General features: G+C 32.3%; 4 protein-coding genes across 6 annotated transcripts; all 4 read right to left on the bottom strand.

The window, feature by feature from the left end:
- Positions 1-259: 259 nt before the first annotated feature.
- On the bottom strand, positions 260-4,155 carry LOC113861872 (probable protein S-acyltransferase 17). Of its 2 annotated transcripts, XM_027494956.1 has the most exons (10): positions 3,939-4,155; positions 3,771-3,864; positions 3,246-3,340; positions 2,978-3,145; positions 2,825-2,897; positions 2,664-2,716; positions 1,750-1,841; positions 1,602-1,654; positions 1,373-1,498; positions 260-968 (listed from the first exon to the last, which is right to left on the bottom strand). In XM_027494956.1, exons 1-10 carry the CDS (start codon positions 4,085-4,087, stop codon positions 693-695), a joined length of 1,179 nt encoding a protein of 392 aa, XP_027350757.1. In that variant the 5' UTR covers positions 4,088-4,155; the 3' UTR covers positions 260-692. The 2 variants fall into 2 exon arrangements, with proteins under 2 accessions (XP_027350757.1, XP_027350758.1); XM_027494957.1 differs by lacking the exon at positions 1,373-1,498 and having other exon boundaries at positions 322-968.
- Positions 4,156-5,128: 973 nt separating this feature from the next.
- On the bottom strand, positions 5,129-8,977 carry LOC113863797. Of its 2 annotated transcripts, XM_027497515.1 has the most exons (8): positions 7,390-8,977; positions 7,081-7,299; positions 6,875-6,961; positions 6,624-6,770; positions 6,143-6,169; positions 5,958-6,053; positions 5,622-5,863; positions 5,407-5,551 (listed from the first exon to the last, which is right to left on the bottom strand). In XM_027497515.1, exons 1-7 carry the CDS (start codon positions 7,627-7,629, stop codon positions 5,663-5,665), a joined length of 1,017 nt encoding a protein of 338 aa, XP_027353316.1. In that variant the 5' UTR covers positions 7,630-8,977; the 3' UTR covers positions 5,407-5,551; positions 5,622-5,662. The 2 variants fall into 2 exon arrangements, with proteins under 2 accessions (XP_027353315.1, XP_027353316.1); XM_027497514.1 differs by having other exon boundaries at positions 5,129-5,863.
- A 123-nt stretch (positions 8,978-9,100) lies between these two features.
- LOC113863799 (histone H2AX) lies at positions 9,101-9,875 on the bottom strand. Its single transcript, XM_027497517.1, has 2 exons — positions 9,588-9,875; positions 9,101-9,353 (listed from the first exon to the last, which is right to left on the bottom strand). The coding sequence occupies exons 1-2, from the start codon at positions 9,786-9,788 to the stop codon at positions 9,132-9,134; spliced, it is 423 nt and encodes a 140-aa protein (XP_027353318.1). The 5' UTR covers positions 9,789-9,875; the 3' UTR covers positions 9,101-9,131.
- A 3,742-nt stretch (positions 9,876-13,617) lies between these two features.
- LOC113863798 (histidine-containing phosphotransfer protein 1-like) lies at positions 13,618-15,006 on the bottom strand. Its single transcript, XM_027497516.1, has 6 exons — positions 14,944-15,006; positions 14,643-14,773; positions 14,458-14,526; positions 13,961-14,032; positions 13,793-13,865; positions 13,618-13,682 (listed from the first exon to the last, which is right to left on the bottom strand). The coding sequence occupies exons 1-6, from the start codon at positions 15,004-15,006 to the stop codon at positions 13,638-13,640; spliced, it is 453 nt and encodes a 150-aa protein (XP_027353317.1). The 3' UTR covers positions 13,618-13,637.
- Positions 15,007-17,705: the final 2,699 nt, after the last annotated feature.

Raw genomic sequence — 17,705 nt, 5'->3', positions numbered from 1 at the left:
ATTTATAACCAAATCTAATTTTATATTTACCCCTCTCACTCTCCCATACCCTTAAAAACCCTCTTATTTTATGTCTCATGAACTGTATACAACCTGATCCTCAGATTAATTTATTCATAGAAACCAAATTTCTTTTAACAAGACATTTGAATTACCATAACTTGAAGATGAAAAGAATACCATAAAATCATAAAACATATATTAAGCAGTCAGAATTATTTTCTTAAATATTGAACTCAAACTAAACAGGATGAACTCACCCAAAATAAATAAATAAATAAATAAAAATCATGTAATCAGATCAAATAAAAGGTTGGTCTGTGGAACAAAAAGTAAATGTAATAGCTAATAGCAGCCTCTCCGTGCCCACCGCCCATGGATGACTAACAAAACAAAAAAAAGTTAAAATGTCTAATCCTTTCTACTTTTGCTAATATGAAATGGTACAACACAACCAACCAAAAAAAAAAAAAAAACAGTAGACACAAGGACTATCAAATAAACAATTCTCACCCTACAACTAGTTCCGAGCTCTTTAAATAGAAAGATAAACTTAATATCATATTTCTCATTTTCACAATGATTTATTGGGTGATCTAAAGAAATGTATAGACATGCTACTCACTCCATTTATGTGCAACTAGCCACCAAGACCTTCAATAATTAGAAAGACTCGTATGTTAGGAGCATACTCAACCGGACTTCAATTTGTTTCGCGTAAAGGACCGCCTTGTGGAGAAAGGGGAAATAACCTCGTTAATATTGTGGAAGAAACCTTTATCGTAAACATTATTTTTAACAACTGCGACATCTTCTAGAGGTGATTTTCTAAAGAAGGATCTCCATTTGCTCAAATGGGGCTGTTTTTCACTGCTCATTCCGCTGATACTTTGTCTTAGCGCTTCAGCACTGACCTTTGCTTCTTTTAGCTTCCTTTGCCAGTCCATGTACTCCTGCCACTTAAAGGTCTGTGATCCACAAAGATACCTTTAGTTTCATTGAGCTCCAGGGTGTCATTAGCACCACCAATAAGCATACAATTTTCCAGTAATATTAACAGTTTAGATTATATAATAATAGACTATCATAGAGGAATGGTACTTGAACTATGGTGTTTTGCTTCTAGCACTACCTAATGATAGATTTAGTATATAATACTTTTTAGCATTTTCATTCTAACATATTGAATATGGACACACAGTATCTACGCATCATTAACCCAACAATTTAAAGGCATAGTAATATGGTCCCTGCCTTTATGGGGATCATTGTTTTCATATGAAAAAAGATAAAAGATCCCTTGCCACTTCCTGGCTCTGATAATTCACTAATAATTTACTCAATACATTTCAAGGTTACACATAGAAAGTACCTCATTAGTGGTAGTGTTGCTAAGGCAAAGCTTTGCATGGTAACCAAAAAAACCAGCTAACAGCATCCCAACAATGGCAAGGAACACCATAAGAAGAATCTGAGTGTTATATGATCCCAACAACCACTGTATGATAATAAAACATCATTTACCACTAAAATCAAAAATAGGGAACCAAAATAGAAATACATAACAGTCAACAAGTAGACACACCAAATAATTCCCTTACCTGCACAACATGAGGAGCTAAATCCAGAAAAGAATTTTCTATTCCATAGTAAACTGCAAAGTTAAGATAAATAGAGAAGCCTCAAAATCAGTAAAAGAAACAACTTAACTTGATCTTTAGATAGATAGTCGTTGCAAGTCTATATTACCTGTTAGAATATCAACAACTCTTAATTCTTTCAGTCTTCCAGCAAGAACTAAGCTGATGGCAACCGTTCCATATAAGCATATAAGGAAATGCCTACAAGACATTAAAAAATCCAAATCTATGATAAAGCTGAAATCAGCCACAAAAATATGTATTATTAATAAAGAGACAGAAAACACATTTAGATCGAATATATATACTACTTCTGATAGGGAAAGGAAAAAGTTAAAGTGAATAACATTCAGTTATACTAAAATAGCATATTGAAAATCAAATGTTCATAATGTATTGAAAAAAGTTAACGAGATAGTGAACAGCAAAATTGGTACAGAAAAACATTTAGGTACCATGGATAGAGACTGAAGTTTTTCCTTTCAGAAGAGAAATATTTGTTAAAGAAAGATGAAGGTGAAGGCATACAAGTTCAGCTTTAACAACCAAAGGATTACAGAAGCTGAAGAAGCTCAGAGTTTTAGCCCAGGGAATGAGACTTTGACTCAGGTGTATAACTGAATGATATAACTGAATGAAACCAGTGATTTAAAAGAATCATGCCAGTGAGAAATAAGCTAAGCATCCACCTATTTAATTTGAACCCATGCTTGTTCAAAATAACTCAGAGCCATAATAAAACAGTCTGTATTGAAAAGAGGCAGAATCATTTAGCCACCAAGGTTATATTCTTAGACACCAAATTTCCAAGATGCAAAGCTCACTCATTTTTAGGTATAGATTAATAATTATAAGGAAAACTAAACAAAAGACAGGACAGGGTTTGAAAGTTGTCCCAGGTTCTGAATTACGAACTAGTGGTTATGGCCTATGGGATTCCTTTGTATTATATTAAGCAAAATGATATTAATGTAATATATTTTGTTGATTATAACAAATTGAAGCACCACTTACAGAACTCACCATAAAAGAAAAGCCATGAAATATCGAGTGTTTTTCTCCCCTATGCAATTGTTCTGCAAGTTAAAACACTTTCAGTACAACCACAAAAAACAAATGATATATATTAAATGAGAACTACATAAGCAATTTTATAAAGATGGAGAAATTCAAAGATTACTAACCATCCATCCACAGTGATGATCAAATCGTGCAACACAGCGATCACAAATGCTGCAGTGCTTTGACCTAGCAGGTCTGCAAAAAAAAATGAAGACCATTTTATAGATAGATATATGCAATATTTCAACAAAATTCAACGCTAGCAGCAAACTCACTTTGGAATTTTGCAAGTGGAACATTCTTTCTCTGCATAAATGATATTATCATAGGGATAAGCAGAAAGATACTGAGAAACATTATTGGCATTTACTGTCCCTGGATCAGAAAAGCTGGTCAAAAGAAAGAGCAGAATTCCAACAGCAACTGCCAGGAAGCTTGTGTACCTAAACCAACATATAAGGTCTAACAAAATTCAGGATAGAATAATGCTGAAGAAACCATAAAGCAAGAGAAGAGTACAACATTGCCCCTGCAGTACACTACCTGTGAATTCCACTTAAATAGTATCCAGGGATATAGACAAAGCAAGACTTGGCAATGAAATAATATGTTACGCCAATTATCACGATATATATAATCTGCAATAAGCACAAGTTTGATCATCAAACCAACGAAAAACGTAACAACGTTTCTCTAAGAAGACGTTGAGACTTTCTCCTAACAAATCAACAAAATCATTGTCCGAAGGATAATTTTCAGTATAAGATATTGTCACGTTCCTTTCACACAAAACGACGTTTCAACCGAAGGCACTAGCTTGCACCCTACTCGTTAATATTCTTATCAAACGAATCACAAAAAAAAGGCCAAACGTAGTATTCAGGTGTTTGAGATGACCAAAATTGCAACCTAGATAGCATTAAAAAGATAATTCCACTCATGAATTAGGCGAAGTAACATATCTAAAGAAAACCTAGACAAATTTCTTATATTGGACTAGTGAAGTTAGACGTGGATCACAAAAGAGAGTGCGGAATCGGAACAATCGAAATGAAAAGAGGAAGGTGCCTGTAGAAGAGGATTTGGACGATCGCAGCAGTAATATTCGACGGAGAGAATCGCATCCGTACACTTGGAGCCAAAAACAGCGTCAATGAAGCGCCTGCGAGAGAGAGAATGATGAAGGAATCGAAATTGAAGGAACGAGAAATGGAAGAGAGAGAGAGAGAGAAATACAGAAAGTAATCGTATGCGCCGTAAGTAAGGAAGTAGTGAATGCGTTGAATGATAGTGCCTTCGAAGATTGGCCATCGACCGCAGAGGAAGGAGATAACAACCAGAGCAGTCACCAAACCATGGCACACCAATAACCACGCCACCCCCATTACTCGCCTCTGCTTTTTCCGATCATCTAACCCAATTCAAATATCTTCAATTTCATCTCATCTTTATTGCTTTAATCTATCATTATTAAACTCCTAATTATTATTTCTGTTTTTTTCTAACATTTTTTTTTCTTTTATCCAATAATATCTCCATAAAAAATTAAGTTCATTAAATATAATTTTTTTACGGTTCCTTAAATATAATCAATCACCAAGAAATACATCTTTAAAAACAATAAATTAATACTACGAATATAAGTATAAAATTATAAAAATGAAGATTTAAAATACTAATATTTAATAATTTTGGAGATTAAAATAATATTTAATTTTAAAGACCGAATTAATTATACTCCTAATTTGATTTATTACTCTCAATATTAAGATAAAAAAATTAATGCTAAAAAATTCATTATATATCAAATTAATTCAACAATATTCCACAATTCACCTAAAGTTCTATCTAATAATATTTGTGAAATTTAAAGATTAGTCATCCGTAATATTATTTTTTTTTTACACTTTATGATATGTTTGAAAGAGGATTTTTTGAGAAGAAACGAGAGAAAGACTTATTTTTTAATTTTATATAAAAAAATTATATATTATTTAGGATGATAAATATATTATTAATACATTAAATTTGTATTATTATATTAATTTATTTTTTATTTTTAAAAAATATTAATTTTAAATATATTTATTTAAAATATAAAAATAAATTATCCTTTTTCTTCGACTCCAAAAATTTTCTTCCAAATATACCCTTAAAAAAATTACAGGAGTAGAAATATTTGCTGTTTTTCAATAAATAAAAAATAATAATTTATTTATCAGTGTTTTTTTTTTCTTAAAGAAGAAAGAATAAAATAAACCCCGTATTTTCTACTTGTGTCTTAAGGCATTTGTTAAGCTTTTTCAATCTAATTAAATGGGTGACCCTCAGGCTTGGCCAACATTCTAGGTAAAAAACCTCCCCAAATCGACCAATCATACCTAAATAAAAATTAAGATACACGTTCAGCAAGGAATTTTCAATGTTCAGATTTTATTTTCCACGACAAGGAGGAGGCTAGACACAATAAACCGTTCTTTGAAAGCCTTTTATGATCATCATTTACTAAGTCAAGCTGGATACAAATTATCTAAATTAAGATACACGTTCAACATTTGACCAAGCAAGAGGGGCAGTGATAATACCTCAAAAAGAGAGCCAATAACTGGATTTCCTTGGTTAAAATCACCATACCCATGCATAAACTTAAATATGTTCAGCAATAATGATAATTTATTTAAGCATACCTCCAAATTACAAATGTTTTTACCATTCCATCCTTGTAAATTAAACCTACTTTTCAGGCTTATACCACTTGTCCTTTTTCTTTCATATGCTCTTTCACCCAAAGCCTTATTAAGTGCCAGCCACAGAAGAATGAAGAAACTGTATTTACTTACTGCTTTCCACTGCAAAAACATATTCACATTTTGCTCCAAGAACTGAGCAAGGAAATACCAAATGAAAATTTATGGAAACCTTAATCAACGAATCAAGGAGCACAATGTGTCAAGCTTCAGTCAGAGATCTGAAGCATCAATAGAATTCTCTATAATGTCAATGCAGGATCCTACAGATTTTCCCATGGACATGGCCTCAGCAAGCTTAGCTCTAGCCGCTTCATGTCGACGCAAGAGTAACACGGTGTTTAGCACAGACCATCTAACTTGAGAATCTGCCTTCTTTTGTGTGAAGCCCAGGCCCTTGAGCAATAAATCCAACTAGTATAACAATTAAGAAAATTACAGTTAGTAATGTCAATGCCATGTGAGCTTTGAGTATGTCATGACCAAGAAAGTTAAAAGCTGCATAAACCTTCCTTATGTCATCAAGACCCCCTTCAGCAAATCCATATATAAGATACTCAGTGGAAACGCCAGCCAATGCGATACATGAAAATTTGTTCAGTGTCTAATAACGTAAAACAAAGGTTTTGTCACACTTAAACATAGTAATCTGCAGATCATCAATTAGAGAAAACTTGTAAGAAAGTAACGTACAGTAGCTGATACTTTCCCCGAATTAACCTGCATGACATGAAAGGTGCTAACAATCAACAGATATAGTTGCTGATTAAAGGCAGTTCAGAGGATAGTCGACAATGAAACAGTTTAGGGGAGGCCAAGAGCATGACGCAGAGTTACTGCTACAACCTACAAGCAAAACTATTTTCAGGATTTGTTCCCAATGCCCTCCAAATCATAAAGCAGAAAACTTATCATTGCACCAAGGCTCACCCTCAACCAAACAGTTTAATGCAAGTTAACAGGTATTCTCTCTATTACACGATTGAGTCACTGCACTAACAGTCACGCCAAGAACTAGTCTTGCTGGTTAATTGAGACAAGGGTCAAAGCCAGATTACCAGGACAAACAGTCATGCTAAGACACATCTATACTCCGTGTGTGTGTGTTGTGTGATGGCTTGAAAGTAAATTGAGTGCATTAAAATAAATGGGAAAAAAAAAAAAGGCAACCTACTTCTTGGAGAAACTCAAAATCCACAAAGGCTGTGCCTGCTTGAATATTGAGAGATCCCTCCTTCTTCAGAGCATCCAAATTAGAAATAGTGTATCCTTTAGGAAGTATTCCTACCAGATAAGCAATCAAAAAATGGCCAGCTTCATGCTGCATAATTAAGTAGTGTTATGGTTACATAATGGTCATTAAGACGATACAATTTATCATAAAATGATTTGAAGTGCAAGATAAGAGAATGGTATGAATCTGACTTGAATAACCCTATTGTGGTATTTCTGACTGAAGCTGTGACCAATTGTATCAACAACCAAGCCACTGATACCTCCACCAAAAGAGACCTGAAAAAAATCATTCTAGCATGTCAATGAACAAACACAAATGTAATGGAAGTCTGAGTAACAAGGGGTGATGATGATTGATAGACAAATGGAATTGACAAGTTTTCGTGCAGCAGTACCGAGTCAAGTGTCCACAGAAATAGCAATCCCAATGATATATAAAAGATTTGCTGCGGAGAAATTGCCAAGGCATTCCATGCAGCAAGGCCTCCTACAATAGCAGCAATCTGGAGGTTTCTCTCAATTGAACCGAGAGTTGTATCCTCTGGCGATAGAAGAGAGAGAGTTTCAATTCCATTGAGCTTCAATTCATCCAAAGTGTAAAGCCTTTGAGGCACCTGCACATGAATTCACACTTGAACTTGTTAAGTATTCACCTTTGCTAATGATTAAAAGCAGTACCCAATCGAAGAACACAAAAGACAAACCTGCCTGGCTGCACCGAAACACCGAAGCCCACCATCTTTCCCCTGCAAATCCTTCACAAGTGAGAGTGCAGCTCTATCATCACCCTTTGATAGCTCCATATCCACTTTCTCTAGCACTTGTTGCCTAGACACGTCCACATTGGAGGAGCATCGAATTCTGACCCTAACTTCACAACTCACCACTTTCAGTTGTGAAGTCAGAGCCACACCCACGCACTGCGTCAAAGCCAAACCCACCATTTAATTATGATTCTTATGCCACTTCAAATGAAATTACCTCCGTATCTGATTATTTTCCACTTTCAAGCCATGCGTTCTTCACCACACAAATTAGAGATAACCTTTTCTCAAATAAACAAAAACAAATTTTCCGTCCTACAACCCCTTTTTACCATCAGTTACTGTTTATTTATATTATTTGATACCCAATAAGTTACAAATTACGCACTGATATAATCATTACGTAGAATCCAACTAAATATCATAATTAATTATTATCAAAACATACGTGCTCGGAGAGTAGAGTACGACGCCATCTACAGCAGATAGATATCGATAACAAGTCACGATTAGGACCACTGGTTTTGTCGTGAAGCATCATGTTTTGTCCGTTTACGACTGCAATTTAGTTTATTTGATCAGTAATTTACGCCACCTTAGTCCTCTGTCCAGGGCCAGGTACAAAACTATTTTTTTTAACTTATACACCCTGTCCAGCTCGAGTTTAATCCATACCATAGTTAAGAGTCCTAAAATTATGAATCATCGTAATGATCAAAACCTGTTTCAATCAGTGCAATTTTTATTCCAGAAAAAATAGAAAGACATCCTTATACACTTCGCTGTTAATCATTTAAGTCAATGTTTTAATTCCTCTTGATCTAACCTGCTGCTCCGGCAAACTGAGCAATTCGTATTCATGCCAAAAGCATTCCCCGCTAATCTATTAAGTTTCCACAAACTAACCGAACGAACCGTAAAATTTGCAACATGTAGCACATAACAAAGGTCAATTATTATCGTAAAAAGAGAGCAAAGGTAAATTAGGGACCGTGATATTAGTCACCTCAAACCTTCGTACTGAAAGCACTACTACGTAATTTCACACTCTTCCTTCGTTAAACTTTGGTAACAAATTCAACAAAATCCTTCAAATGCTTCAAAAACACAGAAGATGGACATAAAGCTTGCACCCTTTAAAACACAGCGGCTGAACTAAAACTAAAAGGATGATCCAGGATGATTCGTACTATAATGGGTTAGTACAAAGCAAAAAGACAACTGAACAACGTATAATTGGATAAAAATGTCAAATAACACGTCGGAGAACTTGATCACCCACGACCTGAAGGATAACCACAAACTTATCAACAAAACAATGATAAATAGAACAGTGTCACAATATTGATTGAAAACGAAAAACACAGCGCCTGTATGCTGAAGATACGACCACAAACTCCTTTACAGCTAAAATCACTTTCGCGATCAGCACAAGAAATAGTGACTGAATGCTACGCAAGCACAAACCTCTGGAAATTATCAAAACTTGTATCAAACACGCAATATTGCTAATGATCAAATACCACTTTGCATTCATATCCAATTAAGGTGCGGTATACATCATTCAGTTCGGCAACAGATAAGCATCTAATCTCTCAAGGTCGACATCGAAAATAACCAAAACATGTATATTACAAACGAAACCAAAAGAAAACTATGGTCTAAACAAGGCATCAAAAATCCTAAAACTCTTGAGAAGCAGATCCGATTTCACCCTTCCCCTTGCCAACCTTCTTCGGAAGCAAAGTCTGATGAATATTCGGCAAGACACCACCATTAGCAATGGTAACAGATCCCAAAAGCTTGCTAAGCTCTTCATCATTCCTCACGGCAAGCTGAATGTGCCTAGGAACAATACGATTCTTCTTGTTATCCCTAGCAGCGTTGCCAGCCAGTTCCAACACCTAAACAAACACAACATCAATAAAATGAATCTCACTCACTCCAAAATCTCAATCCAACAAAGCCGCCAAAAAAAAAAAAAATCACAAGGAACCAAACGTCCAAAACCAAAATAAAAAAAAAAATAATCTCATTAAAAAGTTAACAAATAGATTGATTGAAAACACGAGAACCAAACAAAATTAACCCTAATCGGCGAGACATAAAGAGGAAAAAACTCGATAATAGAAACGAACCTCAGCAGCGAGATACTCGAGCACCGCAGAGAGGTAAACAGGAGCACCGGCACCAACACGTTCGGCATATTTTCCGGCCTTGAGGAATCTAGCGATTCTTCCAACGGGGAATTGAAGGCCAGCCTTCTGCGACCTTGAAACGGATTTGGAGGCCTTGGGCTTGCCTCTTCCGCCCTTGGTCGAACCACCGGTGGAACTCATTCTCTGATCGGCGTAGAAATTGGGAACCTTAACCCTAGAATTTGCTATTCAAAATCTGGAGCGCAGTGTGTATATGAGAAGTGAGAAGGCAAGCACACATATGAAATTAAGAGTGGATTGGATTTATATAATGTCTGAGCATGGCGCTGATTGGCTATTACGGTGAGACCACGGATTGCCAACGTGGCATCTCTACTAAGATTCGCGGGAAAATGTTTTTTCGTTTTCGACCATTTTCGAACAAAGCGCGCCACAAAATCTGCAATGTTGCATTTTTAAATCTGAGTATTTTATTGCTTTTAACACGAATAATTAATAATAAGTACATAGTATTTTATACGATTAATTAATTACATTATTTGTTCTTTTAAGTACAAATTTTACCCCAAAAATTTGTACGTGCAATCTAAACTCTCTTTATTTTATTTATTCATTTATTTTTTATTATATTTAATTTTAAAAATTAACCTTTTCATCCTAAATTATTTCTAACAGCCAATGAGAATATAATAAAAATGTAGAATATTATTGATCTTATATAAATTAATAAATAAATATATTTTTTTTTCAAGTGTCAAATATTAACCATTTTAAGTTTATTTTTATTTTTATTTGATTATTTAAAAATATTATATATTTGTTCACTAATCTATTTAAACCAACGACACATTACACTTTAACTGCAATTTTTTGTCACATATTTTATAAAAAATGACAATTTATAAAAACTAATTAAAAATAATTAAAATTTTAATCAAATGTTCAATTATTTAATAAAATAACAGTGATGAAAGGTTTAAAATAATTTACATATAAATATCAATAATAATTTATAATTATTGTGAAATTGCTTCGATCTACCTTAGTCAGTTTCTTTTTTATGAAAATAAGCTTTTTTAAATTTTAATATTTTTTATTGTTAAATTTATAATGTGTGATCAATTAAAAACACTTATTAAATAAATATTTACATAAGTCATGTACTCGACCACGGTTAAAACTATTGTTTATTAGATATGCAAATAAAGACTCATAGAAGCATACTTCACAAGTTTATGCATGTTAGAATATTATAGAAAGGAAAAATACAAAAAACACCTTCTTTTGTTTCCCATCCACAAAAACAAATAAAATAGTATAATGAAAAAATGTACAAGTTAGTGCATGAAAAAAATACTAAGCAACACAAATGTGTTTAAAATAGTTTAATTATAAGTTCTATTTTTATAAATAATTATATATATACTAGTTGAGGTGTTAAATGATATAAAATATTCTCACATTATCAGTAAGTGACAACCTATACTATTTTTATGAAAAAACTATAAATACTAAAATAAATTTATTTATATTTATAAAGATTTAAATATATTTTATTTATTTATTTATTTTATCGACATATTTTATGTATGTAGAATTGACCTCTTTAACGAAGGATGTTAAATATTTTTTGTCAAGCTATAATCAAGAGTCAACTTTTATCCATAACGGATCCAGGACAATGAATATAGTCGTCACATAGGCCCCAAACTACGTTAATTTTGGGTCCAGGCCCAAGTCTTAGTAGACAAAACAACAATTTAAAAAAACAAAAAACTTTCAGGGTCGAGTCGATTTATTCTTATTTTTTTAATTTCAGGATGTATCTCATTGATATTTAACCAGGTTTTTGTAATTAAAAGAATCAATCAATGAAAGTCTAAATATGTAAAAAAAATAAAATAATAATATCATATATTTTTGTTATAATAATAATATCATCTCTAAACTGGAGTCTTTTGCAACTTTCTCTTGAACAAAACTGAAATATGTATTTTTATACACGTTCATTATCAAAATTTTAAATCAATTAGCGATGCATAATCTCTTTAATATTAAACACTCCACATTAACACATGCTGTGAAATTTTATAATAAAGGTTTACATGTTACTTATTTGAAATCTGGGTATAATTTGTCTATTTCCTTGGTGCAATGATTTTGGCAGCCAGCGACCTTTATTTGATCCAATGATTGGAGGCTAAGGTTCTAAAGGTCTTCTCATAGATGATTACACACATAATCAGATGCTCATTGACAGTGTTTAGAGAGAGTTGGTAGAAGTTTTAGATGCAGTGGCATTGGACAATCTTAGCAAGAATAGTAGGAAGCTTTTGATCTGTAAATGAATAAGATGTTGTGAGCAATTTGCATGTGAAGCATTTCCATGTTAAATGCAAAATAAATAAATTAATTAAATCTCCATCAGTGAAAGCACCTATAAACCTCATCCACATCACAACTTCATCACAGTTATTTTTTTTAATCATAAACAAATGAGAGGTAATTGTGTTCTATAATTATTTAATCGTTTATAAAAATTGAGCTGACTCTAACTCAAGATAAAAGCTTAACTGATCCTTGTGGTTTATGACTTCGTAGCTATTCTTTACCTTAAACTTCAGAAGTATTTGATTTCATTCGAGTCTTGATGTGTGTATATATATATATATAATACTAACAAGAACCTCAAATGTACCTAGGTTAGTTATACTAGGTCAACTGCGTTATTGATTTTGATAGTTAATTGTTGACTAATTTTAATGATTCTTTATTAACAAATGATATAATTGGTTAAATTTATCTAATTTATGAACGCCAACTTTATGCAATTATTTATCTGAAGCTGTACATTGACCATAAAAAAGAATACTGTGCGCCACATTCTTAACTTCTTCATGCATGCACCAAATAATATTGATCTTTTAAGTTTAGGACATCATGATCATATATGAAGAATCGATGACAGAGGACAAACTCGCTTATTGGGGTGATCTGCAAGAAATAAAATATTTGAAACAACTTGAAAATGGAATCTTTGCAGCTGTAACATCTTTGCTAAAGTCTTAAAAGACATTAATTTGCCAGACATTATTAATCAACCATAATGAACGTCAAAGCAGATGAAATCTTAAAACTGTCTCACTCCACTCTCCGAGAAACATAAAATTTCGTACCTTAAAACATATCTTATTCTTACAACACTAGTTTTTAGAAAATACAATATATATTTTTTATTGTTTATCTAATGATACACAATAAAAATTTATAATAATTACAATATAATTTAAAATTTAATAGCTAAGCGGAAAACATCTTACCTCTCTCGAAGAAGTTGACATTGAAATCCACTCATCAATTGAATTGAATTCATTATATTTCTCAGACTAACAGAACATTTGCGAGTGGCTAGAAATGTTAATTGCCACACCACACGAAAAATTTTAAACACCATCAACTGGTAAAATCATTGCTAGCGTAAAATTATATAATTGATATTAGGAGTTTGAAATTTGAATTCGAGGGATAAGCTCGCGTTTAGCATATGATATAAATTTAAAACCTCACACCCCAATACTGAAGGAAACTTATAGCACTGTAGCTGCAAGTTTTGCGCCTTATGTGAAAATCTAATCAAGGTATCCTCGCAAATTTAGCATCAATTTTGGTGAAAATAAAAACATTATTTTTTTAAGGTGTATCACATAATAAAAAATTAATAAATTATAAATTTTTAATTCAAAATTATAACATTTAGTGTTATTAACATATTAGATCTCGTGATATCTTGTAATTTTTAACAATAATATATACGTTAAAAAAACATATTGTTAAGGTTAGTGTTGTTCAGAAAGATAGAAGACAGTTTTATATTGCACAAGTACTGTGGACAAAATCATAAACAAAGAGTAAATTACAACAGAGGAATGGCTGCTTTATATGCAGATTGGAGGTGATGAATGCTTTCTTATGGTTATGCATTAACTGTTAATGCAAGTTGTAGTGGACATCCCTGACCCATATCACTCACTACCTAGAAACTGAATCCCCTGCGGCAAAAAGCTGCTTTTCCATCTGCAATGAGATAAGGATAAACATAAGAACTTAATTTAAAGGAGACATAATCACATACAGTTTCTTATTATTTAAAACGAAGATCAAGACAAGACCCTTAGCCCCTTTACCTTGAAGAGAGTCTCAAACTTGCTTTTCACCAAGGAATACTCCTGTCTTATTTCTTGTAAGCTTTTAAGGCACCTGAATACCAACCCTTCTTTTTTCTCATCAGCATATGAAAAGATTCATATCCATAGTATGTAAAAATTTTCATGTTCAATTATTTTGAACCTTACCCTTCAACATTTTTCTCCTCACAATAGTTTCGGAGGGCAATGCAGACTTTCTGAACTCTCTGTGCACCAATGCTGTAATTCCCAATAATCCAACAACCTTGTCAAAATTATAGTACTACTTGTAGCAACAACATATAGTAGGAGTAAAATGTGTCCTTTAGTAGAAGGAGAAGGTGATTCAGTCCTTGATTCATGTGCTTCCTTCTCAATGAGGTGAATAATAATATCATTCCATAGTTAGTATGTGGGGGCCAGTGTTAGTGCTATGCTAACATGTGCTTCTCACAGTAGTAATCTTTGCAACAGTAATATACTACTAGAGTGCTAGTGCCATGGAGCATAGACAACTCTTGCTAAAAAGGTGCCATATGCTATGCTATGCTAACAGGTTCCTAGTGAACACTTTTCACCTATAATGTTCTTAGGAGCATCCTATATGGAGTAACAAATTTCTTAAGCATTTTATGTATGGAGAAACTAGTGGAAAATAATGTTACCTGGAGCTGCTACCCTTCAACTGGTGAACATGAGCATCCACCCTTTTAAAATCAATGTTTTCTTGGCCTCTTTGGGTTGAATCAGCATTCATAACAAGAGTTAGATTTAGAAAGAGATTCCCAAAGATAAGTTCTTTTGGTCCTAATACATAAAATAAACAAGGAATTAATTGTTGTGTCCTTACAGTGCTTTTGCTAGCTCATTAAGAAGCCTCTGTGCATCCTCAAAGAAGAGAGTCACCACTTCAACCACAAACTCAGGGTTGCTTTCATCTTGAAGTTGCTGAAGCTGGATAAATTGATCATCTAGGAATCCCTTTTCAAATAGAACACAGATATCACCGAGAGCAGAACACATAGTGAAAAAAAAAGAAGAAGAAAGAAAGACAAAGCACAAAATGGATGAAGTAAGTAATACAAGATAAATAGCTTATTATGTATGAGGCTTTCTTTTAATGTGTATTGATAATTTTATGCGATGCTTACCTCTTCAAACAGGGAGGAAGTGTATTCAACCAACTCCTTCTTCAACTGAGACACACCATACATTGTTGTTCTCTCAACTTTTAACCAACCACACGAGATCTTAGGTGTTTATTTCATCTTCTGCTACCAAGTTTATATAATGTAATATTTGTTCTCAAGTGGCAATTACTAATGCTTGGTTAGAGGTTTGGTAACGTTGAAATATGTGGAGAACTCTCGAATCCCTGCTCCTGGGACTTGGTGTGGTGGTATTTTAAACATAGAACCCGTTTGTTTGTATTTAATGTCACTCACTTCCTCTGTTCTGTTCTCAGCTTCCGCATGAACCAATCATTTATGATTAACTTAGAATAAACTAACACTTTAGTCTTGAAAATAAGATTTCCTCAAATTATATTTGACATTAATTTAGACCCTGATTCAAGTTATATGATTTTATTAAAATCATTTGTAGGAATAATGTTAAAAAAAATATATGATTTTTGAATGAAGATGTTTATTATATGAAAATAAAAAGTCATTTGTTTTCTTTTTATTTTTTACTTTAGTTCTTTTATAAACTGATATTGACAAAACAATAAATCATATTATGCTTCTTTCTTTAAATCCAAACTCGATTCAAGTTGGCCTTTACTTTAGTAAGATAGATATTACTAACATAAACGGGTTTAAAAATGTCAATGATTGAAAGCACATACAATCAAATAAAAGACTAAAGTTAAATAATATTTTTGGTTATTCAAAATATAACAAGTAAAAGAGCCTCTTTTAAACAATTATTCTCATATAATTTTTCTTTTAAACTTTCATTTATTTTGTCTGTCAAGTGCGTACATGATTCTTAAAAAGTAAGGAATCAAATAAAAAACTTATGATATTAAAAAATTTAATAAAAAGTCAAAATATTCAAGGAAATAATAGCAATTAAAAAAAAACAGTTTTGGATAAAGTTAAAAGAAGACCAACAGAGAAGTTATATAAAAAGTGAAAAATTACATTAATTAAATCACAACTTTTTGAAAATAAAACACCAAAAATACAATTTACCAAAATTAATAAAACATCATTTCACTCGTTTAGTTTAACACGATGACGATATCAAAACTCTTTCACGATCCTTTTCATCTTTCAATCTTTTTCAGCCAGGAATTATTGCCTCCCCCACCCTCCCCTTTTTAATTTGATATTGCCTCCCTCTATTATTCTGTTTTAAAATGCTTTATTTTTTAATTCCAAACTTCAATCCAAGGACCTGACTTGTCTGTTGTGGTAGTGGCATTTTCAAACTCTGGACCTCTCACTTCCTACCACCCTGTAAATTCTTGCTAAAAATAAACATATCTTCGTATTTTTAATTACAGAATAAATTTAAGTTTAGAAACGGTTAATTATTATTAATTTTTAAAATTTAAAAGTAATTTTTAAAAAAATAAGTTACATACACAAATGAAAATTGATTACAGCACAGAGAAATGGTGTATAACTTATCACCAAAAAAAATTATAACAAGTCAATTGTTAAATGAAATACCTAAGAAGTAATAGGGTTAGTAGTGTCTATCTTAGACTTTCAATAAGATAAACTTTTGAAGATTCCACTCTTAGCTTAGCTCACAAAGTAGAGACATCAACTATGGGGGCAGCATTCATTTTTCTGGCCATACGAAAAGTTGCAAAGAAAATTTAGACTAAAAAGACGGATGACAACATGAACTGCTGTCACAACGGGATTCTTTAGATATTTTTGGTTTTGTTTTTTTCCAAATGACACATGAAATGCTTTGTATAGTAAATGGATAAAATTTAACTTAAATGTCTAAAAACGCTAACATGGTATGATATAAATAGACGTGCAGTTATTGCAAAGCATGTCTAATTTGATCATATCTAATGTCCTTTCCTCTTTTATGTAACAATCTTGCTTTCTTTCTTTTCATGATATAGTAATGCATAAAATCATTGAATGAATTGCTTGACAGACTTGGTACCACTGAGCATGGAGGTACAGGGCCTACACCATTCTGTTTCTTCACATTTTTTTTGTGACTGCATTATATTCTACTGCAAACTGAGTTGCATTTGCATACGTGTCAAAAGCTAAGCTGGCAGAGAAATATGCAGCAAGGTGTGTATAATATACTCTTCCTAACATATAGTTTATACAAATGTTAATTAGTCTCGTTCAACACTAATCAAAAAGTTTAAAAAAAAACATTATTGATATATTCTCACCGTAAATTTTAATAATTTTTTAATAAAATTATTTATTGGTTTTTTAATTTTTTATTAATAAAAAGTGTGTTAAAGAGTACTCTTATAGTCTTTTTTATCAGAAATAAATAACTAATTTATCAAAACTAATAAAAAAATAATTATATATATATATATGTGTGTGTTAAAGAACACGTCATTAGCATTCATGAGATTGAGTAGGGCATATTCGAACAGTAAGTAATGGTGCCATGTTGCCGCGTGCGTGAGCAAGCACGAGCTGTCTTTTTGAGCACCATCACATATCAGGATACCAATAACAAGTAATTGAGTTTATCTTTCTGTATATATATTTTTTAATTTTAAAAATAAATTATTAAATAAAACAGTACATATAATTATCTTAAAAGTATAAAATGTTATGTAAATTTTAATTTATTTGCATGAAAGATAAACAAAATTAAATTTATTCTAAGTAATTACAAGACAACAAAAAAAATCTCCGCGCTGACTAGTGAACAGAAGCACTGAAGCAGTAGAGCATGGTTCCTT

This window comes from Abrus precatorius, unplaced genomic scaffold, assembly GCF_003935025.1.
Source record: "Abrus precatorius isolate BTA unplaced genomic scaffold, Abrus_2018 Scaffold3, whole genome shotgun sequence".
Lineage (NCBI taxonomy): Eukaryota > Viridiplantae > Streptophyta > Magnoliopsida > Fabales > Fabaceae > Abrus > Abrus precatorius.
This window is presented reverse-complemented; position numbering and strand designations above follow the sequence as displayed.

What these genes read in the sequence shown, in the direction of transcription:
- LOC113863799 (XM_027497517.1), bottom strand. Translation starts at nt 9,788, where the DNA reads ATGAGTTCCACCGGTGGTTCGACCAAGGGCGGAAGAGGCAAGCCCAAG. An exon ending in TCGAGTATCTCGCTGCTGAG is followed by an intron (nt 9,354 to 9,587) that starts GTTCGTTTCTAT and finishes GTGTTTGTTTAG; the next exon opens with GTGTTGGAACTGGCTGGCAA.
- LOC113861872 (XM_027494956.1), bottom strand. Translation starts at nt 4,087, where the DNA reads ATGGGGGTGGCGTGGTTATTGGTGTGCCATGGTTTGGTGACTGCTCTG. An exon ending in GTCCAAATCCTCTTCTACAG is followed by an intron (nt 3,341 to 3,770) that starts GCACCTTCCTCT and finishes TGCTTATTGCAG; the next exon opens with ATTATATATATCGTGATAAT. An exon ending in ATCATCACTGTGGATGGATG is followed by an intron (nt 2,717 to 2,824) that starts GTTAGTAATCTT and finishes TTTAACTTGCAG; the next exon opens with AACAATTGCATAGGGGAGAA.
- LOC113863797 (XM_027497514.1), bottom strand. Translation starts at nt 7,629, where the DNA reads ATGGTGGGTTTGGCTTTGACGCAGTGCGTGGGTGTGGCTCTGACTTCA. An exon ending in GTTTCGGTGCAGCCAGGCAG is followed by an intron (nt 7,300 to 7,389) that starts GTTTGTCTTTTG and finishes ATTCATGTGCAG; the next exon opens with GTGCCTCAAAGGCTTTACAC. An exon ending in CGGGGAAAGTATCAGCTACT is followed by an intron (nt 6,054 to 6,142) that starts GTACGTTACTTT and finishes TTACGTTATTAG; the next exon opens with ACACTGAACAAATTTTCATG.
- LOC113863798 (XM_027497516.1), bottom strand. Translation starts at nt 15,006, where the DNA reads ATGTATGGTGTGTCTCAGTTGAAGAAGGAGTTGGTTGAATACACTTCC. An exon ending in AATGAGCTAGCAAAAGCACT is followed by an intron (nt 14,527 to 14,642) that starts GTAAGGACACAA and finishes TTCAACCCAAAG; the next exon opens with AGGCCAAGAAAACATTGATT. An exon ending in AGTTTGAGACTCTCTTCAAG is followed by an intron (nt 13,683 to 13,792) that starts GTAAAGGGGCTA and finishes ATCTCATTGCAG; the next exon opens with ATGGAAAAGCAGCTTTTTGC.